General features: G+C 56.8%; 1 protein-coding gene across 1 annotated transcript; it reads left to right on the top strand.

The window, feature by feature from the left end:
• The first annotated feature begins 394 nt into the window (after nt 1–394).
• CSF1 (colony stimulating factor 1) lies at nt 395–19,685 on the top strand. The gene is made up of 9 exons (XM_028101995.2): nt 395–649; nt 3,880–4,002; nt 5,258–5,320; nt 6,916–7,086; nt 10,465–10,612; nt 11,786–12,804; nt 13,377–13,429; nt 13,788–13,846; nt 17,526–19,685. The coding sequence occupies exons 1-8, from the start codon at nt 611–613 to the stop codon at nt 13,831–13,833; spliced, it is 1,662 nt and encodes a 553-aa protein (XP_027957796.2). The 5' UTR covers nt 395–610; the 3' UTR covers nt 13,834–13,846; nt 17,526–19,685.
• Nucleotides 19,686–24,868: the final 5,183 nt, after the last annotated feature.

The following is a 24,868-nucleotide window of genomic DNA, read 5'->3' as shown; positions in this document are numbered from 1 at the left end:
TGGAGGGAAAGTCCCTCGAGAGGGATATTAGAGAGAGAGAGAGAGAGAGCGAGCGAGCGAGAGCACCGGATCTGCCTGGAGAGCGCGGAAGGAAAGAAAAGGCTCGGTGCGAAGCGGCACGCGGAAGGGCGGGAGGCGGTGGAGCCCGCGTTACTCTGCTGAGGGCTACGGAGCTGAGCACAGAAAACAGGGCGACCGGGAGGACTACGGGGAAGACCAGCCCCAGGGGCGGGGGAGGGGAGGCGGATCAGTGGGGCTCTGGAGTGTGTCTGTGTCTGGGTTCTGTGGCAGTGCGCGCGCGCGGGTGCGCGCGCGGGTGTGTGTGTATGTGTGTGTGTGTATGTGCGTCTGTGTGTTTGGCGCCTGTCCAAGGTGATTTCCCATAAACCACATGCCCCACAAGTCCGCTTAAAAGGCTGTGCCGAGGAGCTGGCCAGTGGAGCCCGGCTGGTGGAAAGTGAAAGTTGCCTGGGTGCTCTCGGCGCCGCCGTCCGCTCTCCGCACCCCCGGGACGGCAGCGCGGCCCTCGGCCGGGACGCGGGCTCTGCGGCGGCCAGCGAGCGAGCGAGCGAGGGCGGCCGACGCGCCCGGCCGGGACCCAGCTGCCCGTATGACCTCGCGGGGCGCCGCCGGGCGCTGCCCTCCCACGGTAAGCGGCGGCCGCGGGGCGGCGGGGGGCCGGCAGGGCTGCGGCGGGAGCGGGCGGCGCGGCGCGGCTCCTCGGAACCGACTGCCCGCGCGCGCGCCGGCCGGCGACGCTCCCCCGCGGAGACCGCGGGCTCCGGTGTCCTTCCCATCTTTGCATGCCGGCTGCCCGAGGTCCCGGGTGCGCCCCGGCTGAGCCCGGTGGCGCCCTGCAGCTGCTCCCGGGGCTGCGGTACTTCCTGGAAAGGGAGGCTGCTCACTCCCATTGCGCGGAGGCGCACACTGAGCCACCCGCTGGCGGGAGAGAAGGGTTAGCAGCCTCGGGCAGAGGCTCTGGACCAGCTCCGTGTGAGCCCCTGCCTCTCTCCTCTGACCCGACTCAGCCAAGAGACAGGCGCAGTGGCTGTGCGCTGAGTGTGGCGCCTTCCCCGTGGGCACCTTCCCCGTGGGCCACACACGTGCTTCCAGGCCCTGCTGGGGAGTGGACGCTTCTGGGTGGGGGAAGTTCAGGGGTCATCCAGCTTACAGAATGCCAGGGCCTGTGCCCAGGAACCTGCTGGCAGAAGGAAGGAGTCAGGCAAGCCTCTACTTGTTCCAGAGGCTGGCACGAGCTACTGGGGGCTTGGGTGGCTGGATCAAGTCTGTTTTGCAGGGGACGGGACTCCAGAGCTGCCTGGGACTAGTTCTGAATCTTTTTGTTGCAAAATCTGGTTCAGTCAGCTGGGGAGATCCTGGGCTTAGCAGAGGAAGATGGAAGGAGGGTTTGCTGGTGCAGAATCCTAGGTGCGCTAGGGGCTGCTCAGGCCTGCATGGGGCGGGGGGGGGGGTGGTGTCTGGACCCAATAGCCAGCACTACCTGGGGCAGCTCCTAGAAAGCGCAGGGCGGCACTGTCAATGAACAGTAGAGTGGTCTCCCAGAGGTTTACTTCCGAGGAGCCCTAGAGGAGAATGGGAGGAGAAACCTGGCCGGGAGAGAAGCAGACAGATATTTGGAGGGGAACGAAGGGGATTGCAGGTGGGGTTGAGAAGGAAGGGGAAGAGCAGATAGATCCACAGGGGAGGAAGGGCCCAGCTGAGAGAGAGGAGGCAGGGCTGGGAGGGGAAATGGTGGAGGGGGAGCTGATAGGCAACAAGACAAAGATAAGGTCTGGAGGGAGACCGTGAGGAAAGCAAAGGTGGAGAGGGCAGGGGGCTGGTTTTAGACAGGAGCAGCGGGAGGTCTGGTCCCACTGGCCCCGCTGAGGCCCCTCCAGGGCCCTTGTTGATGAGGAGGAAGGGGCAGGTGAGGCTGGGCGGTGGGACTGAGGGATGTCCGTGGGCCTGCCGCAGCGGTGCCTTCGTGGCCGTCCCAGAGGCTGAGGCTGAGGGCGGGAGGAAGAATGGAGAGGAAGAAGAGCCAGCCCAGCCACATGCGAGCTGAACCAGCGTGTTAACCCTTGGGTGCCCACCCAGCTCCTTCTCTGGGGCAAAACTGGGACCCCAGGGGTAGGGGTTGGGATCCACCTTCAAAGTCAGCTTCCCACGCGGTGGCTGCACTTTCCCCACACCAGTGCCTGAAATAGCTCTGAAAGCCAGGCAGCCCTTGGGGTGAAGCTGTCCTCAGACATCAGTGTCCCGAAGAGCCTGTGGCAAGGTTGTCTTCTTGAGTATCCCCTTTCCCACGGGCTCTTTCCTCCATACTGTCCAAAACTGGGGGGCTCAGAGCCTCAGGGGCAGCTGGCCTGGGACAGAGACACACCTTCTGCCTGGCCGCGTTTCCAATGGGTCCTGAAACTGAAGGTTTGGGAGGACCTGGGCGGCCATTCCCACCCAGGGCTACCTCTTCAACTGCCCAGCAGAGTCCGAAGTCCCCCCATGACTGTCCTCCCTCTTTTCCACTCTCCCTCCCCCGGATCAGGCCAGGACCCTCACCAGATCCCTTTACCGAATGGCATTGGGCCACCCCGTGCCTCCTCCCTCCAGGCCTCCCCTTCCCCCTTTCTGCCATCAACTTCTCCCCATTTCTCAAAGCCTCACTGAGGCCTCTTCTCCTTGTGCCCTCCCTGGTAGCACAGCCAGGGACTCTCTTCCCTGGTAGGAGCTAACAAACATTTGGGGCTTATAGTTATATGTAAATCAGCATGTTGTTGTAGGCCGTAGGCTGTTTCGTAGCCTCCTTGTTTTTCCAATGTGCTGTTTATTTGCAGTATTTGTCTCATCATCTGGATTACTGAGGCAGAGCCCAGAGCCCAGGAAAGGGCCGGCTGTCACCCCACCCTGACAGCATTCCCTGAATCTGGGGACATCAGCTGCCAGGAGGCAACCTTGAGCTGGAGGAAAGAAGGCTCAAGAGTCCCTCTGCCCCTGGCTGGAGAAGGGGAGACCTGGGCCAGGGAGAGGGTTGAGGAGACCTCGGTGAAGAGGAGGGGGAGAGGAAGGAAGGGGAATGATGGGGTGTCAGGGGCCAGTCCCATTGCTCTGAGGATGAACAGCTCCCAGGCCAGGCGGGAGCTGAAGGAGGGAGAGATCTCAGAAAACTTCCCGGTCATGATAAGAGCTGGCTGGCTGGATGCAGAGCCCGATGGGGCTCCAGAAGGCTGGGATGGCCTAGAGCTGACACTCCTGCCTCTGATTAAGCCATTGGGCTCCTTTTGACACACAAACCCAGAGCTCCAAAAGATCTCCAGCATGGGATAAGCTCCCAGTGAAATTGAGTTTGGGGCCTTGGTTTTTCCAGTAGCAGAGCCAGACCTGTGTGGAGTCAGGTGGGAGGAAGGGCTGGGCCCAGGGAAAATGTCTCTGGCTTGGAGTCTGGAAGTGGGTGCATGAACATGAACTTGAGAGGAGCGGGCAGCCTACAAGATGTCTGGCTCGTGTTTGATGTTGCAGGGACACAACAATGAGCAGATGCAAGTCCTGCACTCAAGGAGTTTCCTGTGTAAGTGAAATTGAGACTGGTAGGAACACTTCCCAGGTCCTTGTGAAAAGTTCAGAGCGTAGTCAGGCTTGGCTTCATTAATCTGGGAAGGCTTCTTGGAGGAGATGACATGTGGGTAGTTATCAAGGGAGAGCAAGACTGTGCATGCCAGTTAGGAAATCCTGAGAAAGCTGGATTTGGGGAACGCAGCATCCCACGGCAAGGGGCAGAACCTGGAGCATTATAGGTATGAGGTTGTTGTTTCTCCCCTCCTGGCAGGGCATGGGGGTTCCTAGGGAGACGGAGAGCTGGAAGTAATGACGTCCTCTCTATCACAGACATGGCTGCAGGCCCTGCTACTGCTGGTCTGGCTCCTGGCGAGCGGGAGTATTACTGGGGAGGTGTCAGAACACTGTAGCCACATGATCGGGAACGGACACCTGCAGTACCTCCAGCAGCTGGTGAGTGTGCGGCCGTGCTTATCTACCTTCTCCCCACTGGGGAAACTGAGGCAGGAGCCAGGGAACAGGGTCAAAGTCGAAGGCTGCAGGCAGAGAAATATGGCTGTGCAGGCCCTGGTTCGTGGCTCCACTGATTCTCTCCTCCTTGATCTTCTTGGGCTCAAGGACCTCTGACCCACACCCAACCCCGAAGCCCTCTGTGACTCTGCCACAGCCAGTAGACAGGGTGGGCTTCCAGCAGGTTGCCTGGGTTAATGATTGCCTGGAAGATTAACTGTGGACTCGGAGGAGGCTGGTGAGGCCTGCTCTCCCTCAGTGAGATGCTGCCTCCAGGGAGCCAGCCCAGCCTGCCTGCTGTGTCCAGATGTTGCCTCTAACTCCTGGGCTCTCACACATGCCGCCAGCCTGGCATCAGGGCCACCGCCAGATCTGGATGGGAGACTCCTGCCTCACTCCCAGCCCTCCACCCTCCCTTTCCTGGCTCTTGCCTGAGCCCGGGGCTGGGAAGGACTGCTCACCCAGGCCGCCATGAAGGAGCCCGTGCCTTATTCTAATCGGGCTGCCAGAGAGGTCAACAATTCCAAATGTGGTTCAGCCGGGCAGAATCAGGTTACCATCGTGGCCGCAGTCCTGCTCAGAATTTACCATCCCTCTGGCCAGCCAGGCAGGGTGGAGCACCACTGGCTAAGGCCAGCTCCAGGGCCCTGAGCTTGGGGCCTGTAGGCTGGGCCTGCTGCCTCTCTTACCTCTAGACTTTTCCTCTCGCATGTAGCTGCTGCAGCTGTCCCAGCTAGACCAAGAGCCACAGCATTCTTCGAGGCTTGGAATGCTCTGGGGGCCAGGGAGGGCTTTAAGGACATCTAGCCCCAGCCCCTATAGATCCTGAATCCCCAGAGCTTGTCTAGCTTAGGCTTGAATTCCTGCCACGATGGGGAGCTCAGTACCTGTCATGGAAGATTATGCCCTGTATCCTCTTAGAGAGTTCTTCCTTATAACTAATGGCTCTTTGTCAGATTTCATGGAGTGGGAGGCAGGAGGAGGAGACTTCTTGTTCTTCTACAGCCCACCTGGGTTGGGTGGGCTGGTCATGTGGGAGGCACAAGTCTTTCCCTTGGCTCTGTCTTTCCTGGTATGGTTGGTGGGGACATAGAGGAAGATCAAAACCTGATCCACCCAGAAACTCTAGTTTTCATTCTTAGGTGGGCTCAGCTGAGCTGCAGACACCCGGCCACCACTGGCCTGCTCTCTCTTACAGATCGATAGTCAGATGGAGACTTCCTGCCAGATTGCTTTCGAGTTTGTAGACCAGGAGCAGTTGGTGAGTTATGGTTATTTACAAGGCCCATGTGCCGGCCCTCTATGTGCTTCCCAAGGTGGGTATATGTGGGAGCACGAAGGGAGGAGAAATCCTGTAACTGGGTAGGGTGAGGGTGGGAGGGTCGCTGGTGCTCAGTCCTGGGGTGCCAGGGTCCAGGGCTGAGCAGGGTCCTCGAGCCCCCTGCCGCTCCCTTCTCCTGGCCCTGGCACCTATCAAGGTTTTACTATGCGCAAGGTACTTTTGATTTAATCCTGACGGTAACAGCTATGTGATATGCTAATCTTGCTTATTGTTCTCAGGGAGGTTAAGGGAGCATGGCTACTAAGTGGTGGAGGCCTGATTTGAACCCAGGCAGGCTGGCTGTAAGGGCCTAAGGCAAAGCAGTGTGACTTCTGGGTCACATGCTTTGCTTAAGGATGACATGTCCATCCAACAGACAGAGAAGCAGCCAGGGAGTCGGTCCAGCCCTCTCCCTCTTCCTCTTACCCCACACCCAGCCAGCCACCAAGGGCTGCTGGTTCTGCCTCCCAGCAGCTCTGGGTTCTGCCCTAGCCTCTCCCACTCAGTTGCCTGGACAGTTTCAAGAGCCTCCTAAGAGGCCTCCCTGCTTCTAATGCACCCATCATCCCACCAGTAGGGGGAGCTCTCGGAACTCCAACCTAATGCCTTCGTTTCTCCCAAACCTGTCAGGGCGCCCCTCACTGCAGGAGAAAGCCCAGGTTGGCCAGCTTGGGGTTTACACGGCGCAGTCCTGCCCACCACCACCACCCTCCCACCCCGTTGCCTGCCCCTCCCGGCCTCCCAGCCTTTGCACAAGCTCTTCCTGTGCCTGTGATGCCTTTTCAACTGCCCCCACCCCATCCCTTAGTCCACATCTGTTCATTTTGTGCCTCATACAAAAATCTCTGTGATGTGCCCAGAGGTTGCTTCCATCTCTGCGCTTCTGCACGCGTCTGTTAGAACTGTAGACCACCTCATGGCCCAAAGAATAGCTTTGGTATTTCACTCACTCACTCACACCTTAACAAGCATAGCAAATTTCCTTCACTAGGAAATGATAGGACTGGGTACTAAGAACAGCTAAAGCAGACTCTCCCTTGAGGCAACTGCCATCTCTCAGGGAGACAAAACACTGAGGTTATTCTTTGGACCCTCGGGTGGTCTTTAGTTCCCCTGTGGCCCGGAGGATTAGAAGGAGCCACGCGGTAAAGGACTTTTTGTGAAAGCAAGCTAAAAGAGAGACAGAGACAGAGAGCATTCCCCCAGAACCCACCCTACCCATGAGCTCCCATTCCAGTTAAAGCCTCATCTTCCAGAAATCTGAGGATGTCTCTGATCAGAACCCCGTGTCTTTCCCTCTACCCCAATTCCCAGCAGTTCCAGATCCCAGAGAGAGAGCATGAAAGAGCAGCTGGGGTCAGCGCCCCCCTTCTTACTGGAGTGGCACGGCCCTCCGCTCAGGGGCAAGCCCCCTCAGGGGCAGGCGTAGGGCAGGCTGCAGCCCTCCATCTGCCAGGGATGAGGGCACCTGTCACAGAGCCTGGGTTCCCAGACCACCTCAGCCCGACCATAAACTCCAGGTTCTCATTTTTCAGGAAGATCCCGTGTGCTATCTTAAGAAGGCATTTCTCCTGGTGCAAGACATAATGGAGGACACCATGCGCTTCAAAGACAATACTCCCAACGCCAATGTCATCGTGAAGCTCCAGGAACTGTCTCTGAGGCTTAAGAGCTGCTTCACCAAGGACTATGAAGAGCAGGACAAGGTAGGAGTGTTCTGGAGCTGGGAGCACGGAGCGAGAGCAGAGGGTGTGTCTTTGGCGGTCCCATGCCTGCCCATAGGCGCAGAGTGTGTTCCCATGCCCCCCCATGTCATTGTCATTGTGCACTCACGCTCTCATTCACGGATTCACCCCGTGCACCTCTGCTAAGGACTTGCCAGGCAGGGGACAGTGCTAGGACTTGACGATGTCGTCACGAGCAAGAAGCACATGGTTCCCACCTTTGCGGGGCTTCTGGTAAGGGGAGGCTGGCAACCATTAAACAAAGAATGACACAAATAAATAGCATTACGAAGCGTGAGGACTATTCATTCATTCAACAAATAGTTCCCGAGTGCCTATAGGAAACAGCCGGGATCAAACCAGACAAAAACCTTCACAGGCAAGGAGCTCACGTTTTGGGGGAGGGGCTGAGACAGTTAACAAAACATATGAGTAAAATATGGGGGAACGTAGGGTGGCAATGACCAGGCAAGGGAAGACCTGAAGGAGGTGAGGGAGGGAGCTGTAAAGGGACTCCCTGGGGCTCAGAGAGACAAAGGGCACTCTCACTTAAAAAGGGGTAGGGAAAAACGGAAGGAGAAGGCTCCCGAGTAAGAGAATATTCGTTTGAGGTCCAAAGAGGAGTAAGAGTTAGGAAGCAGTGAGGCTGGTCAGAGAATTCCAGAACAGGGAAGGCTACACACAAAGCCCTGAGGTGGGCTACGTGCACATTCAGGAGCCCAAAAGGTGGTCACCAGGGCCAAGGCGTGGAAGAGACAGAGAGAGGGGAAGAAGCAGGACCCAGGGGGGCCCGTGGGGGGCCTTAAAGACGTTGGGATGTTGTCTGAAGTGTGAGGGATGCCCTGGTGAACAGGTGAGTGACCCAGTCGTACTTAACTGTGAGGCGGGTTTGGTAGCCCTGCGGAGAGTGGACGGGGGGGGGGGGGGGGGGGGGGCAGGAATGGAGGCTGGGAGGCCAGCAGGGGGCGCAAGTCGGGGCCGGAGTTACTAGAGGCTTAGACTAGGGTGCTGCAAGTGGACCAAGTGGCTCTGCTCCCGGGACCAGTTTGGAGGAAGGACCCACAGGATTTGGGGGTGCCGTGGGGGTGAGCAGCTGAGGGAAGGGAGGCCTCCAGGACGCTTTTGTCTGGAGCACATAGGCGTTCCCATGAGCTGCTGAACTTTTGAAATGGGGAAGAGCAGCAGGCAGAGCAGGCTCGGGGGAAGAGCAGGAGCTCAGTTTGGGGTACATGAACCCCATGTTGTGAAACAGCCGAGCGGAAATGCAGAGCAGGCAGCTGGACACACAGGTCTCGAGTTGGGCCGGCGAGACGCACACGTAAGAGGAAGCAGCGAGGATGTCACGTGTGAAGGCAGGACATGGTAGGACAGGGCCCCGGGACCCCAGCCTTCGGAAGCCAGGCAGACACAGGGACCTGATGAGGACACTGGGAAGGATCAGCCTGAGAGACAGGAGGAAAACAAGTGGACTGATTTCGCTGGGGGCCCGTGGAGAAGAGTGTCTCAAGATGGAAAGAGTAGTCACCTTTATCAACCGGGGTTGAGAAGTCCAGCAAGACGAGGGCAGAAGAGTGTCCGATGGGCCTGGCAGCGTGCAGCTGCTGCCCGAGGTGCGTGCTGATGGGGGTGAACGGAGAAGTGGAGCTCGGCTCCACAAGGGCCCAGAAAAAGGGAGAGGTCACCAGAGGGAGTGTGGGATTGTGGGAGGAGCCATTTTTACCGAGGGGTATTAAAGCCGAGGTGTTCCACTGTTAAGGTTCACACGTATCCCTTGGGGAGCTTGTTTAAATTCCAGCTTCCCAGGATACACCCCGAGAAAGTCTGATTCGCTGGGTCTGTGGGTGGGCCTGGGAATCTGCATTTTCACCAGCCTAGCTCCAGCATGGAAGCAGCAGGGGGGACTTGAGGAGGGAGGGAGCCTCGAGGCTAGAGGAGCCAGTCGGCTGAGGGGTTCAGAGCCCCTGAGGAGAGAAGGCACCGCCTCTGTGTCAGAGATGGGCAGTGGGACCTTCTGTCTGCTGGTTGCTGCCTTCTCTATGAAGTATGAGGCGAGGCATGAAGGAGACGGAGGTTTATGAAGAAAGGCAAGAGAGTGGCAGCGACCCTCTTTCTGACAACAGCCCTGGTGGGGAGGCTGGAAGGGATGGTGGTTCTGACTTTACAGAAGAGGAAAGGAACCCAAACTGGGTAGTCCACTTGGCCAGTGTCACCTAGCTGGTGAGAGGTGCAGCTGAGCACAGGTCTTCTCACGCCTACGTTCGTTCATTCATCCATCGGGTCAGCATTTCTCCAGGGCCTACTCTGCACAGGCCGTGGGCATTCAGAGATGGGTTCGAGGACCTCACAGCCTAGTAAAGCTTACAGTCCTTCCCTATGCAGCCCACTGTCAGGAAGAGCTCGGTGTTTGGAAGTCATCAGCAGGTAGGCCTGGTGGGCCTACCTGTGTGAAGCTTCTCAGAGCTCCAGTGGGTGTGGGGAGAGTGGGGCCTATGAGCAGAAGAGGAAAAAACGGCTCAACAGGCAGGCCTGGGGGTAGCTTCAGCTCTCCTTCCAAGGCATACCAATGCCCCAGAAGGACCCTAGGCTCCGTGGCCTGCTCCCCACCACTGCAGGATGATCCTTCTAAAACTTGAGTCTTATCGTGCCGCCACCCACCTCCCTAACAACCCCTCAGATGTTTTGTCTTTACTCTGTCAATCAAGTTAATAGTTTTCGACATGGCCAACAAGAGCCTGCAGGACCTGGCCCTTGCTGACCTCTCTCAGTTGCCTCTCTTGTCACCTTCTTCCTAGATGGCACTACTGTAGCCACTCTAGCTGTCTTTCAGTCTTTTGACATTTCAGGCTCTTTCCTGCCTCAGGACCTTTGCACGGCCTGTTTCCGCCACCCAGACAGCTCTCTCCAACCCCACCTCCTTTCCTGGTTGACTCTTGCTCATCTTTCCATTGGTTCCATGGGGAAAGTCCCCATGAGCCCTCATTTAGTTCCCCGTTGTTATTACATTCTCAGATCATTCCACACTTCTCCATGTGACTCACTGCACTCATAACAGTGTGTTTAAGGCCAATGCCTTGCTGGACTCAGTGTCCAGCTCAGCCAGCGACCATGTCTCTGGTGTTAGTTGCATGATTCCCGGGTACTTGCCTGGCACACAGATTCGTGTTAAATAGATCTGCGAATAAATGGCATATCTCAAGATCTCAGGACTGATTCCACCACAGACCAGGGGCAAGGGGAGGGAGAAAATGAAAAAGAAAAAGAAGACAGATGTGAGAAAGGCCAGGGGAGTTTGGCAAACAAGCTAGAGACATGGACCAATGCTCCTCCTCACCAAGGGGGGCCCCCCTGCTCTCTTTCCAGGCCTGTGTCCGAACTTTCTATGAGACACCCCTGCAGTTGCTGGAAAAGATCAAGAATGTCTTTAATGAAACAAAGAATCTCCTGAAAAAGGACTGGAACGTTTTCAGCAAGAACTGCAACAACAGCTTTGCTAAGTGCTCCAGCCAAGGTAAGCACCGAAAGGGCCAGGGAGTGCAGGACAAGGGGAGGATGTAGGGAACAGAGCAGGGATTGGCAGGTGAGACGTGGGGCCGGAGGGAGGCCGGAGGGACCCTGGGGAGGCAGCCTCACTGCTACTCATGCCCCTGTGTGTGCAGATGTGCTTTTCTCGTGTACATATGTGGCTTCATGTACCTCTGGGCGGTCCTGGGCGCATGTCTTTTCTGACATGTGTGTGCATGCACACCAAATATGTCTGCATGTGGAGGCATCAAGAAGGATCATGCTGGTGGCTGTGAGATTAGGGAAGGGGAAAGGGGCCCCTCTCGGAGAGCTCTGTAGGCATGGAGGCTTTCCCCACCGGCTCTGCAGGCTGGCTGAACGTACAGGGGGTTCTGTGGAGAGAGCGAGGCTCCATCTGGGAGCCAGGGCCCTTGTGCCAGGAGCCCTGCTGTGAACCACCACCAGGATACCCTGGCTCCAGAAGTCCCCAGGATGCCTTAAGTGTCCCCTCAAGGGAAAAGGCTGGATTTGAAGTCTGAGCATCGTTCCAAAGCTTCCCGTGCAGGCCCAGCCGCACACACGCGTGCCCTGCGTGTCCTCGTCTCTGCATGCCATGCCACGTGTGCCCTCCCGCATTCAACCTTGCTCCCCGAGGCAGGGGCTGAGGCCCCGTGACCTGCCAATGGCCAAGTCCAGTCTCGTTGCTTCAGTCCCAAGGCCTCAAGTCTTGGCCACGTTCCAGCCCCAGCTTGCCCCCGCCCGTGGTTGTGGCTGTGTGGCCCCTGGCTATGCGCGAAACCACCTCGCTGCCTTCCAGCCGACACTGTCTATGGGACTCGAGGGTGACTTGTGTTAGTCCGGGAGGCCACCGCTCCACCTCCTGGCTAGCTGCTGCTCAACCCTGGCTTGGCACCTGGCCAGCTGGAACTCCAGGAAAGGCTGTCCCCTGGTCTTCCCTGCCCCCGGCCCCCAGCCTGTGCCTCTAAACCCCACTCTTTGCTCTCTGCCTGGCTCCGGTCCTGTCCTCTCCTCAGCCCCAGCGCTGAACTAGGGGGTGAGGGACCCCCGGACCCATATCCCTCTCTCCACCCCTCCCCCCCCCCCGGGAAAGCTGTGCCGGAGGCTGGTGACTCTATCTCTTCCCCGTCTTTCTCTCTCCCTCTCTCTGTGGTTCTTTCAGATGTGGTGACCAAGCCTGATTGCAACTGCCTGTACCCCAAAGCCACCCCTAGCAGTGACCTGGCCTCTGCCTCCCCTCAGCAGCCCCCTGCCCCCTCCATGGCCCCTATGGCCGGCTTGACCTGGGCTGACTCTGAGGGGAGAGAGGGCAGCTCCCTCTTGCCCAGTGAGCGGCCCCCCCGCCCAGTGGACCTGGACCCAGGAAGTGCCAAGCCGCGATCACCCAGGAGCACCTGCCCAAGCTTTGAATCTCCGGAGCCCCCAGGTGTGGAGGCCGGCCCCGGCGGAGATTCACGTCAGCCCCGGCCCTCCGTCGGGGGTCCCGTCCCTGGGATGGAGGACATTCTCGACTCTGCGTTGGGCACCAACTGGACCCTGGAGGAGGCCTCTGGAGAGGCTAGTGAGGGTCCCGTACCCCAAGGGGCAGAGCTGGGAGGAGGCAGAGTCCAGGCCGAGACGACCGCCAGGCCCAGTGGCCGCCTGTCAGCACCTTCTCCACTGCCCCACGCAGCCAGAGGCCAGCAGCCGGACGACACGCCTGGCACACCCCTGCCCACGGTGGACCCTGCACGACCCGCTGGCCAGGCCCAGAGTCACACCCTTGAGAAGACAGACCGTCCATCTGCCCCGTCCAGAGACCACCAGGAGCCGAGCTTGGCCAGGACCCCGCCGCGGCCCCCACGAGGCCTCAGCAGTCCCTCGGCCCTCTCTGCACAGCCAAAGCTTCCCAGAAGGCACTCCTGGGGCTATGTGCTGCCCCTCGGGGAGTTGGAGGGCAGAAGGAGCACCAGGGATCGAAGGAGCCTCACAGAGCTGGAAGGAAGACGAGCAAGTGAGGGGGCGGCCGGGGTCCCGGCCCCTTTTAACTCCGTTCCTTTGACTGACACAGGCCATGAGAGGCAGCAGGAGGGACCCCCTGACCCTCAGCTCCCCGGGTTTACCTTCCACCTGCTGGTGCCCGGCATCATCCTGGTCCTGCTGGCTGTCGGTGGTCTCCTGTTCTACAGGCGGAGACGGCGGGTAAGGAGAGCCCCCGAGAGAAGGAGGGCAGCCCATGGGGCCAGGGGCACAGCCTGGGTACAGGAGCGGGTCAAGCAGGTTGGAGGATTATTGGGCGCTGCCTGGGTTTCTTCCGACACCAAGGCGGGGGCCCAACTGAACACAGAAGATAGGAGGCGAAAAGGGAGGGTTTCTTCAAAAAGGGGGGAGGACCCAGGCTTATAAGGTGAACGGGAAGGGACCGGGAGAGAATATTCTTGGGCCGAGAGTGGGAAGAGAACCCGCAGGTGAGGGGAGCTAGCTGAGGAGAGTGCTGCTGTGTCGGGTGTCAGGGCAGGGCGTTCACTGGGAGTTCTGTGGAGCCTGGGCCCATAGGAAGCAGCCTGCATGGGGAGAGGAGAAGGGGCGTCCCCAGCAGGGAGGCCTCAGGACATTCTCCTGGACCGGCGGCTCATCCCCGCGTCTGGGTGGCTGGGGGAGACTTTGATAACTCTCTCATCTACTCCCCTGGCCAGCTGCCTGGGGGTGAGGCCACAGTCCCCACGCCGTTCCCCAGCTCCTCAGTGAACCTGCTCTTTACTGTCTGTCCCCAGAGCCATCGAGAGCCTCAGACAGTGGATTCTCCCACGGAGCAATCAGAGGGCAGGTAAGAGTTTCCGGGGGGGTAGGGTTGCTCTGGAAGGCACGGAGGTGGGGGGCGGGGGGGTGGTAATGGCTGTCTTGGCGTCTGTCTCCCTTCTAGATCTGGGGGAGGTGTTCTTTCATTTGCTCTGAGGAAGTGGAGCTCAGAAGAGGATGGGAGGCGGAGAGGAGAAAGGGTGTTTCTTCTTTCCTAGCTATCTGGGATTTTTCCTGATTTCTTCCCAGGGTTAGGCAGTTCTGGGTCTTCTGAATCTGAGAGGGCTGGAGCACATGCATGGGAGGGTTGGGGGACAAACTGAAGGGGTTCCCTCACTCCTCAGCCTCTGCTGAAGTCTTATGCCAGCCCTATGCTCTGCCTGCAGCCCCCTGACCCAGGATGAGGACAGACAGGTGGAACTGCCAGTGTAGAGGGGTTTCTAAGGTAAGACTCTGATTTGGATCTCTCTCCACCCTTTAAAATGAGCTACCCCCTTTTCTAATCACCCGACCTTGGTGGTACCACCAACTCCCCTGAGGCCGGCCCACACTTGACTTCCTCCCGTCCTACTCCCTTTTCCATCCATCACCAGATCCTGCCTACTGTCTCCTTTTGGGATCCTCAGGTCTCCCCCCACCCCGTTTCCCACCCCCCCCCACCTCAGTCTGAGGCCAGGCACTATTACCCATGCATCGGGTTATTATTTCTGTATTCGGTTTCTAGTCTTGCTGCCACCTTCCATTCCAGAGCAACCAAAATCTTGCATAAAGTCTTCACCCTCCTGGGGAATTTGCATCACCAACCACTGCAAGCCCAAACCTTTCTCAGCTGGGCACCCAGGCTCCTCCAGCAGCTGGCCCTAACACCCACCTCTTGCCAGCTTTCTATTGGTCTGCACCCCATCTGACCCTTCTCCCCAGCCAAGATCATTTCTATGTCCCTGCTTTTAGATCCATGGATCCATAGAACCTTAGTCTTGGAAAGGCTCTTGGAGGTCATTTGGCCAGCGTCCCACCCTATAGGGGTCTCGCCTCTCTGCATTCCCGACAGGGCATCAGCCAGCTGCTGAGCCCGTACTCCCAGTCCCAGGCAAGCTCCCTGTCATCTCCCAGGAGTGCTGTGAGGAGGTCCTTCCTCCAGGGAACTTCCCTGTCCCCTCCACGATGATCCTCCCTCCTTTTCTCATGAGAGCCCTCCAGTGTCTCAAGTCAGTGATCCATACCCCCTTTAAGAATTCTCTAAACTAAGTGTGGCCACGTCCCTCAAACATTCTTTATATGATACGGTTTTCAGACCCCTTACCATCCTGGTCGCCCTCCTTTGGACACACTCGTTTGTCAATGTCCCTCTGAAAATGGGGCATGCAGCCCTGAACACAGCGCTCCAGATGTTGTCTACCAGCTCAAAGTACAGTGGGACTGTTAGCTTCCTTGATCTGGACCATATTCTTCTACTCGTGCAGATCCAGATTGCATTAGTGGGGTGTTTGTTTGTTTGTTTTTTTAAGACCTGCATCGTACTGTTGTCATATGTTGAGCTTGTTGTCTATTAAAACCCCGAATTCCATTTCCCATAAACCTCTATCAAGCCAGGCCTTCTTTCCCGTACATGGACAACTTCGTTTTTTTAACCTGGGTGCAGGAGTTTACATGTGTCCTTGTTAAAACCACCTTGTTGGTTTCTGTCCATCACCTGAACCAGTGGAAATTGTTTTAAATCCCCATTCTGTCTTCCTAGCCCTCCCAAGTGTGTTCCCTGCACGTTGAGGAGTGCCTTCTATTGTTCTCACCCACGTTGTTGATAAAGATGTAACCCTTATCGTTCCTCAGCCCTGGCTCCCTGATTCCAGGCAGCAGCCCCCACCTCCAGTTCTTCCAGATTGACTCCACCACCCTCTGCTTGCTCTTCAGTTCCTACCCCTCAGCCCTTTTGTAATTGGTTAATACTATATCATTTGCACTTATTTGGATGTTGTTTTTATCCATTTTCAAATCTTCTTCTATGTGTATATGTACATTCCACATCCCTGAGAAGGCTGTAGGCCCCTTGAGGGCAGGGACTGTGTCTTCCACTTTTTTGGGCATTTTTTTTCTGTCCCATGTTCTCATACAGAGAAGGCTTCTCCATACTTGCCAAAAACTCAATAAATGTGGCCTGATTGGCTTAAGAGTTGACTGACCACCTGAGCGTGGCCCGCCGTCTCTAACCGACCAGCTTTCTGGGTGACCCGTTAGCCAGCTAACTAATTGACTCTGACTGACTGGCTGACCAGCTGCTGGCTAGGTGACTCTGACTAACCAACCGACTAGCTGGTAACTGCTTAACTGGCTGGTTGGTTGGTGGTGAGCTGACTGGCTAACTGACTAGGTAGCTATCTAATGGCCTGATTTGCTGGCTGGCTGGCTGGCCGACTAGCTGGGGTAACCCATTCGAGCTTCCAGTCACACCCCACGCCAAAAGCAAGCGAGTGCCTTAGGACCTTCCCATGTGTACAGTGACAGGTCTGGGCCACTCCTTGACAGAAAAGGGGCCTAAGAAGCGCTCAGAGTCAGGGGAGCCTATTGAGAGAAGAGCATGAAGCAACACACCTGGAACCCTGGGGTCCCCCTCGTTGGTGGGGTGAGCTAAGATGGGTGAGCGGATCAGACGGGACACAGGCAGGGCTGTGAGGGTGACCCAGACCCCCTCAGGACTGGTAAAGCAGAGGAGGGACCGAGGTCCTGGGTCCTTCGTGGCTCAGGGCTGCTCCACCGTCTGACTGGTTGCCGACCTTCCCCCCTTGTTGGGGGGTCTTGGCCCTCTGTCCCATCTCCTCTCCGCTCCTCTGCTTTCCCTTTCTGCCTGTTCTTAGGTCCTGACAACCTTTCCGCTTCCTCCCCTCAAGATTTCACTTAGAGAGGGAGCCCAGGGCAGGGGTCACAGCCGGACCCTGCTTGGATCAGTACATCCAGCCCAGGCCCCAGGAGCCTCAGGAGATTCAGGGCCAGCCCCTAGAATATCTACCACTCTGACAAGAAAGAGGAAAAACACAGAGGCAGAGAGACTGATAGAGGGACTCTCAGAAAGAAAACACAGACCCCAGCCCTCCATTACAAGGAATGAGGACGTCGGGGCGGTGGAGCTCGCTCACTTGGTCCTTCTTCCCTCCTAGCCCCAGCAAGGGCCTGTGGCCCAGCTGTACCCAGCATGGCTCATGTCCAGTTTATGGTTCTCCCTTCTTGCCTCTCCAGAGCATGGGAATGGGCTGCGAGCCAGAAGCTGTGGTCCCATCTGCCCTCCTTGTCCATCATGGACTTTGCCAGGAGGGCCTATGGATGGTCAGGGAGGGAAGCTCCACACAGGATTCAAAGTCAAACTGTTGGATGGAGTCCAGGGGATTTCTGTTCTGGGAACAAAGCGTTCTGAGGATGCTGGGCAAGGGACTAGGTTGGGGGTGGGGTTGGAGAGAGCAGGGCCCTGACTCCCATGGATGATGCTTGGAGGCAAGTCCCTTGGCCCACCGGGAAGGAGGCTGGGCTGCTTAGTGGTTAGCACGCCAAGTGGCAGGATGGAAGTTTCCTTGTGCCGGAACTGCCTCTGGTTCTCCCTCTTCATTACCTATGACCTGGCTGTCCAGAGTATCATGCGTGATGACCCTCTGTGATGAACGGTGTAGGGGTGGGAATAAGAAATTCTTCTCTGCTAGAGTTAGCAGGAATCACCCTTGGCTCATTGGCCCCAGGCCAGTGAGACTTTCTTACCTGAGGAGGGGTCTAAGGACACTCAAGTGCCCCCTTCGCTCCCTGTCAGACTCCGCCACTTCGAGCAGTGGCCGACCCCCTCTCCCAGGCCTGCTTAGGCCTCTACCAGGCCCCTTTACCTCCCCCTGTGGTCCCTAGTTCCCCAGGAGGAGGTAGGAGGTGAGGCCAGTCTGGCCAGAGGCTTGGGCCACTGCCAGGAAAAGCCGCCTGGTCCTTTGCGGTGTCTGGGGTGGCTGGGAAGGCAAGGGACAAGACGGGAGGAAGTCCTGTTTGCAGCAGCACCACCAGCCCACAGGAACGCTCTGCCTCCCCCACCCATGTCCTCAGCGACCCCTCCGTCCACTCCCACTCGGCTGACCGGTCCTTCTTTCTCTCCCCTACAGCTGGGCACGCAGGACAGTCTCTCCACGGGAGGAGACGTGATGGGAGCGTCCACCACCACCCCTCCCCAGCTGTTCTCTTGGGAATGTGACCTGCCTACCGCAAGAGCTCCTGCCCTGCCAGGACCAGAGCAGAGCAGCGAGGCTGGGGTTCCCCTGCCCTTGACCCTCAGACTCTGGACTGACTAGGAGAGGGCTGGAGGATGCCCGTCCCCCCCCACCCCACGCTGCTGATATTTATCGTGGGCCCTGGAGGCTCCCATCCACTGGAGGAAGGCTGGGGAGCCTGGCTGAGGACCTTCTGCACCTCAGGGGCTGTGCCCTCCTCCCACTCCCCTCCAAGCCACACCTGGGCCAGGGACCCGGATGCCCGCAGGATGTGGGAAGGGCACTGAGGAATGGAAGAACCCTTGTGCCCAGAGGACCGCCTGGTGCCAAGGGAACCCAACACCAACAAGCAGGGACTTGTCTCCGGAGAGAGAAGCCTGAGATCGGCAGGGCGGGCCAGCGTCCCGGCTGGATTTCCCGTAAAGGTGTGCAGCCCAGAAGCCGGGAAGAGAAGGCCCCCGGGGCCTGCCGGGTCCCTGCCGACAGCCTGGAGGGGGCCTACACACCCCTCCGCTTGCCCAAGTGCCCTCTGCTGGTGGCCGGGCGGAGAGGGGAGGTCAGCCCCGCCCTCGGGACCTGTCTGGCTTGGCTCCGATGCCAAGCTGGAGAGCCAGCTCTGGCGTCTGCCCCACCTTCCCTCCAGCTCTGCCAGTGCTTCTCCGGGAGGCCGCGCAGAGGCTCCCCTCCTGAAGGAAGCCATTGCACTGTGAATACTGAACCTGCCTGCTGAACAGCCCGCCCCGTCCATCCCCGTGAGCGAACGTCTATGCATCGTCCCGCCCCTCCAGCCTCTCGCCAGCGCCCTGCGCCGAGGGCCCAAGCTGGCCTTGCCTGTCGACTGAGGGAGCCCCTAAGCCCCGACCTTCTGCTGACCCAGGCTTCGACTCCCCAGGGCAGATGGGATGGGAAAAGCACCTGGGCCGCCAGCCAGAGCTGGTCTTTAGGCTGCATCGTCGTTGTTCGCAGGTTTCTGCATCTTGCACTTTGACATTCCCAAGAGGGAAGTGACTAGCGGGAGGGAGGGCGGGGAGGGCAGAGGCAGACCCAGAGGGAGGCTGCAGGGCAAGCTCCCACTGAAACTGGGTCTTTGCAATTATGGGTAGGCCGCCGCGGTTGGGAGAGGGCGTCTGCACCCCGACCCCACAGCCTGGTCTCCTTCCCATACCAGGCCCCGGCCCCATCACAGCAGCAAGCCTGTGCTGGCCTCACAGCACCCCACCCAGCTCCCATCTTCTTCCCACCCTCTCTCTCTTCCCCCGCCCGGGGAGGCAGCGATCCCCCCAGCGCTTGCCCCTCCACTATCTCTCTGACCAGGCCAGCCGGGGTAGGAGAGGGACCAGGCATCCACCTGCAAGTCTGCCTTGAGGGCCTCAGCTTCCTGGGCCAGCCCGTGGCCACTGCTCTGAGAGCTGGCAGTAGGCTTCGGGTCGTTGATGGCCCGCCGTGGTCCCTTTGTGCTGCCAGTGCCCCTCCTCTCCTGCTGCCCTGGGCCCCCCACCAAGAGATTTCCCCCCACTTCCTGGCCGCTGGGCTGGGCCATGGACTTTTCTTCCTGCCCTCAAAAGTGGGAGTCTCCTGCCCCCCATCCCCGCCCCTGCCCTGCTGCTCTCAGCTGAAGGAAAGGCAGCGGGGAACTTGTCCTGTGGGGCTCCTTCTAGTCACAGACTCTTATATTTGATGCTAGAAAATATGTATTTAAAAGTGAAAGGGGAAAAAAAAATACCCCACAGAAAAAAGGCATTCCTCCCCAACCCCAAACGTATAGTATTTTAAAAAGTCAAGAAAGCAAATCCAACCCATTGCAGAAGCTCTTTGTGGGCGCTTGGTGACACAGGTGTGGGAGCTCCCCCAGACCTCTGGGAGGCTCCCCCGGCTACCTGCACAGGAATCCCTTCGTTGAGGGAACTGAGAGGGAACGTTGGCTCACACACTGTGAGATTTTGTTTTTATACTTGGAAGTGGTGAATTATTTTATATAAAGTCATTTAAATATCTATTTAAAAAAATAGGAAGCTGCTTATATATTTAATAATAAAAGAAGTGCACAAGCTGCCACGTGTGAGTCATGGGAAAAGTGCTTTTGGGGTGTGGGGGGCAAAAATGGGGGTGGGTGGGCAGCAGCTGCTGGGGGAGCCCCAGCTCAGAAAGCTTTTTCCAAGACGCATGGGGAAGGAGGTTCTCTCCAAGCTCCAGGCTCGTTACCAAAACCTCCTGCATCATTGCTGTCCCGAACACATTCATTGGCATATCTGTTTTAGTGGGAAAGTAGACAGAAACCAGCCAAACCTCAGGCCTGGCCAGTGGCCCCTGCTCCAGCCCAGCCTCGCCCAGCCTGGGAAAATGGCTGGTTGGGCTCTGTCCAAGGGCCCCAGGCCTGCAAGGACCAGGCTCCTTGACGCGGACCCCTGCGGTCCCCAGCGGTCCCCTGCTGTCCCCTGTTGTCTGGGGCCAGGTGGCTGCGTGGGAGCAGGGCTCAGGTGGATCAGTGCTGCCTCTGTTGGGGACTGGGTGGGGCTGACAGGGGGAGAGTCAGCAGGTCTTTTTTAAGACCCTTTGTGAAGGGTCTTAGGGCCTGATCCTGCCCCTGGGCACTGTGGCCTGGAGGGGCAGGACGGGTGTTCGGGAAGGCCAGCGAGACCAAAGGCCCAGCACAGCCCAAACGCCTGCCCTAAGTAGCCCAGTGAAACAAGGGCCTCCCCACCCATGAGAGTGTGGTGGACAGCGCGAGAAGCAGGAGACATGTATTGTCTGACGTGGGGACTATTTAAGTTTAAATGAATTAAAACAAAATGAAAGTAAACATCCAGTTCTTCAGTCGCGCTAGCAACATTTCGATGGCTCACTAGCCATACATGTGGCGACCATGTTAGAGGGCGCAGAAACAGAACATTCGCGCCATTGCGGAAATCTTAGTGGACCGAGCGGACTAAAACGTTTGGGTCCTTGCACTTAGGGGACCAAGGTTATAGGGTCGGGACTGGCCCTAAACAAACTTGGCCAGGGATTAAGTCCCAGGTACCTCTGTCGTCCCTCTTTGTACCCTTGACCCCCCCACTACCACCCTATTTCTTCATTTCCCTTGAACATTTCCCATCATTCATGAAAAGCCCCTCAGAAAAGATTTTTGAAGAAACTTACTCGTAGTTTTGCCTTCGAGGTCCACCTTAAAAGTCACCTCCTCTGAGAAGCCTTCCCAGCCTGACACAGGTCCCTGAGGCCCAGCCAGGCTTAGTGCCTTCTTCCTCTGCGCTCCCACAGACTGAGAGCCTGTTAATTTGTCTGTCTGTCCCACTGGGCCATGAACTGTAGCAGGAACTGTTTTGCAACCCTCCTTGCATCCCAGTGCCTGAGAGTACGCGGCGTACAGTAAGTGTTCAATAAATGCGTGTCAAAAGGTTAACACTAAATGAGCCAACGAAGGCATAACAATGCAAATTTTGACCAGAGTTTGTGGGTATCCTTTTCTAGGTATTACTCGGTATTAACCCATAGAATGTATATTGAATAACTATACTCATTCATTAGCCAAGCAGAAGAGGGACATTCATTCAGCGGAAGGTTCTCCCTGGCTTCTGATGGGAGATGAGGTTAGGTTAGAACCCTAACTAATCACTGGGCTATGGATGGAACGGATACTTCAAGGATTGATGGAAAAACCAACCAAACAAGAAAAAACACCGCTGCCCCTCACCTGCCTTTCCAGAAGCCCCAGGAGGCATCCAGAAAGAAAGGCCAGAGACTCTCAGCAGACCTTTCCCGGGTTCCCCAGGTTGCAAGTGGCTGCTTGAGGAGTGTCGTAACTACAGAACAATAGTTACTTTGGATTCAGAGCAAGAGAACGTACATAGTTGGCTTGGATCTCTTACTGCCCAGTGGTGTGGACTTGGGCGAGTATGTATCCTCCCCGAACCTCAGATTTCTCCTCATCCTTAGAACTGGTTTCAGGATACAAGCCAGGCCTACCTGGTCTGAGAGGACACACCGGAAAGGACCATGTGGACTCCAAAGGTCTGCCCCCAAATAAAGCAGGCTCTGCTGCTGCCCTTGCCAAGTGGTCCCAGGGGGCCCGGGCTAAACACAGCTGCCTTCTGGGCAGGCACCAGGGAGCAGGGAGGCTGCCACCGCCTGATTCATCTCAGCTGAAGATGGCAGAGCTGGGTGTTTTCCGACTGGGTGAGGCTTCAGATGCCTTGTAGCTCAGGGATTTCTGAGCTGAGGCAGGAGGCAGGTAGGAGACCCAGGGGAAAGTAGCCCTGGGAGGCAGTGGGTGCCCGTTGGAGGCAGGGTCAGGAACTCTGTCTTCGAGTATGCCAGCAGAAGGGCCTGGCCAAACCCCAAACCATTATCCGGCCAGAGACAGGAAAGTGAATCAGAGACGACAAGGAAGAAGCCTGAGGTTAACCTCGTGCAGACTGCGGGCCCTGGTAAGGAAGGGGCTGGTGGGGGCCCGGGGTCTGGCTGGGCGTCTGATGACCCCTTGAACAAGGTGCTAAAGTGATTAAGGCATGGCCCGTGCCCAGGTCAGTTGCTGGGCAGCCAAGGGGAAAGAGCCCACTTTCCCCTACTCCAGTAAAGTGCCCTTCTGCCAGGAACAGCCTGTTTGCCCCCTGGTTTCCCACTTCAGTTTCTGGGAAAGGGGGATGACCAGGCTCTGCTGGCCTGGATACTGGCACTGCTGAAGGAATAAGGTGGACCACGCTGGCCGGGAAAGCCCCCAGACAAAGTGACTGACCCACAGAGAGGCCCACTCTGAGGCCCGCAGGGGCTGTGGCTACCATGGCCGTCCCTGGTCTGAGACCACAGGAAGGCCCACGAGTTGACCCCCATGACCCTGTCTGGAGTCCACACTGATGCAGCTCTGGGACTGGGGGGCAGTGGGGCAGGAGAGGTTACAGATGGGGGAGGTGGAGGAGGCTGGGTCAAGGGAGTTGTCCAAACGACTCCTGGAGGAGAACTGGGTGGGAGAGAGCCCCATGCTGGGCTCCAGCCGCTCCGGGCCCCAGGTCCCAGCATTGCTCTGAGGTCCTGGATGCCTGCTCCCAGCCACTCTACTATCTGGTCCCTTTGAGTGTGTACACCCAGTGAGGTCTGCGGAGGCCGGAGCCTCATCCTCAGTTACTCATTCCTTTCCCTGTGTGTTGCTAGACACTGAGCACAAAATGGTGAGCCAAAGAGTCTGTGAGGGAGACAGGTATTAGTCAGTCACACAGATAAGTATCTAACCGTAAGACCAAAACGGAGGTAGGAAGATATAGGCTCTGGGAGAGCTTATAACAGAGGACCTGACCAAGGATGCAGGGCCGTTGCAGGCCTTCCGGAAAATCAAGGCAGAGGAAGCCACAGAAGGATTTCAAGCCATGTGGTGTGGTCTAGTCCTCTTCCTTAGTCAATATGAACAACTTTCATTGACTAATTGCCTGGTGTGAGTGAGGCACTCTCTAAAACTGCAATGTCATTCCATCCTACAATAGCCCCATGAGTGGGTGATAATATGCTCTTTTATAGATGTAGAAACTAAGGTTTAGTGACACCTAAAACTTGGCCAGGGTCACAGCAGGTGGTAAGTGGCAGAGCCTAGCTTGGAACCCCAACCTGGCTGTTTTCAAAGTATTGTCTGTCCTGTCGGATCACACTCTAGTACGCACTTAACAGATGCTTGTTACGTCTGTCACAACAAATGGGGACTTCATGCCAGTCTGGCAGGCTTTGAGGATCCCCGGGGCCTTAGCATCCTCTTTCTTCTTCCCCTCAGAAGGATTGTTTAGTCTGGCGCTGGGCAGGGGTACCTATGACAGATTCCTACTCAGGTTCAGATCTGGCCCTGCTGCTAACCCTACATCTACCGGGAAAGGAGGAGGGGTCTTCCAGGGTGCTGTGCCCACCACCTGGGCCTCTGGGAAAGGATCTTCTTTTTTTTCTTTAAGATTTTATTTATTTATTCGACAGAGAGACATAGCAAGAGCAGGAACACAAGCAGGGGGAGTGGGAGAGGGAGAAGCAGGCTTCCCGCCGAGCAAGGAGCCCGATGCGTGGCTCAATCCCAGGACCCTGAGACCATGACCACCCAGGCGCCCCCCTTTTATGGCGGGGAAAGGCCCTTCTTGACTTGGCAACCTCTCCACTGACTTCCTTTGGCTGGGTCCTTTGTGATCCTTGTGTTTTCTCCCTGCCCACCCTTTGGGCATCTCCCAGGCCCCTGGCTAATTATTGGCCCAGGTCACATCTGGGCACTGACCACTTTAGCTGGCAACAGGCTTTGATATTATTCTTATTTTGTCTGATCATGACCTTCTTGGGAGCAGAGACTGGAAATATGCTCACCATACAAGCAGCCAGATCTCCAGAGGAGGTTGTCATAGGCTGGGATTGCATGAGCAAGGTTGAATCAGGATCACTGAGTGTGACATCTGCAGGTTCGACACTGTAGTCATTCTGGGGAGACAGGGAAAAGGCTAAGGACATAACTCTCCCTCTGCCTGTGATATCTGGGGGAGCCTCAAAGAGGCATCGTTATCAGAGTGCTCTGTGGACACTCAATCCACGTTGGTTTTCCTTAAACGAGCTCCATGCCTACATGCAAGAAGCTCTCTCTACTCTCCCAAAGAACAGCTTTAGTCTTGAAGAGAATTTGGCCCAAGGCCTATGTTATGTTTGGAGTATTTTACTATAGCAGCGACAACAACAAACCCTGGGGAGGGAGTAGAAATCTGATTTCCAGAATTGTTGCATTATATTCTTTTGAAAATCTGGTTCTAACAACAACTAGAGCAAATTACAAGGCGTGTAAAGATGCAAGAAAGTTGGTTCATACATGAGGGGGAAAAAAAGCAATCAACAGAAATTGTCCCTGAGGAAGCACAGACTTTAGACTTACTAGGCAAAGACATTAAATCAAGTATTGTTAAGTGTGTTCAAAGACTACAGGAAACCAGGTCTAAAGAATTAAGTCACTCACAGTGTCCTAGAAAGACAGGCACATCTTGGCTGATTCAGTTGGTGGAGCATGCAACTCTTGGTTTGTGAGTTTGAGCCCCACATTGGGTGTAGAAATTACTTAAAAATAAATTCCTAAAAAAAAAAAATAAAGAGCTAAAGGAAAATATGAGACTAATATCTTACCAAAGAGAGAATATCAGCAATTATAAAAAAGGATCCAAGTAGAAATTCTGGAGTTGAAAAGTACAATAACTGAAAGGAAAATTTCACCAGAGGGACTCAACAGTAGGCTTGAACAGCCA

The sequence above is a fragment of the Eumetopias jubatus genome, unplaced genomic scaffold (assembly GCF_037043125.1).
Source record: "Eumetopias jubatus isolate StellerSeaLion01/CBP00866 unplaced genomic scaffold, mEumJub1_p1.0 scaffold_4, whole genome shotgun sequence".
In the NCBI taxonomy this organism is placed as follows: Eukaryota; Metazoa; Chordata; class Mammalia; order Carnivora; family Otariidae; genus Eumetopias; species Eumetopias jubatus.
This window is presented reverse-complemented; position numbering and strand designations above follow the sequence as displayed.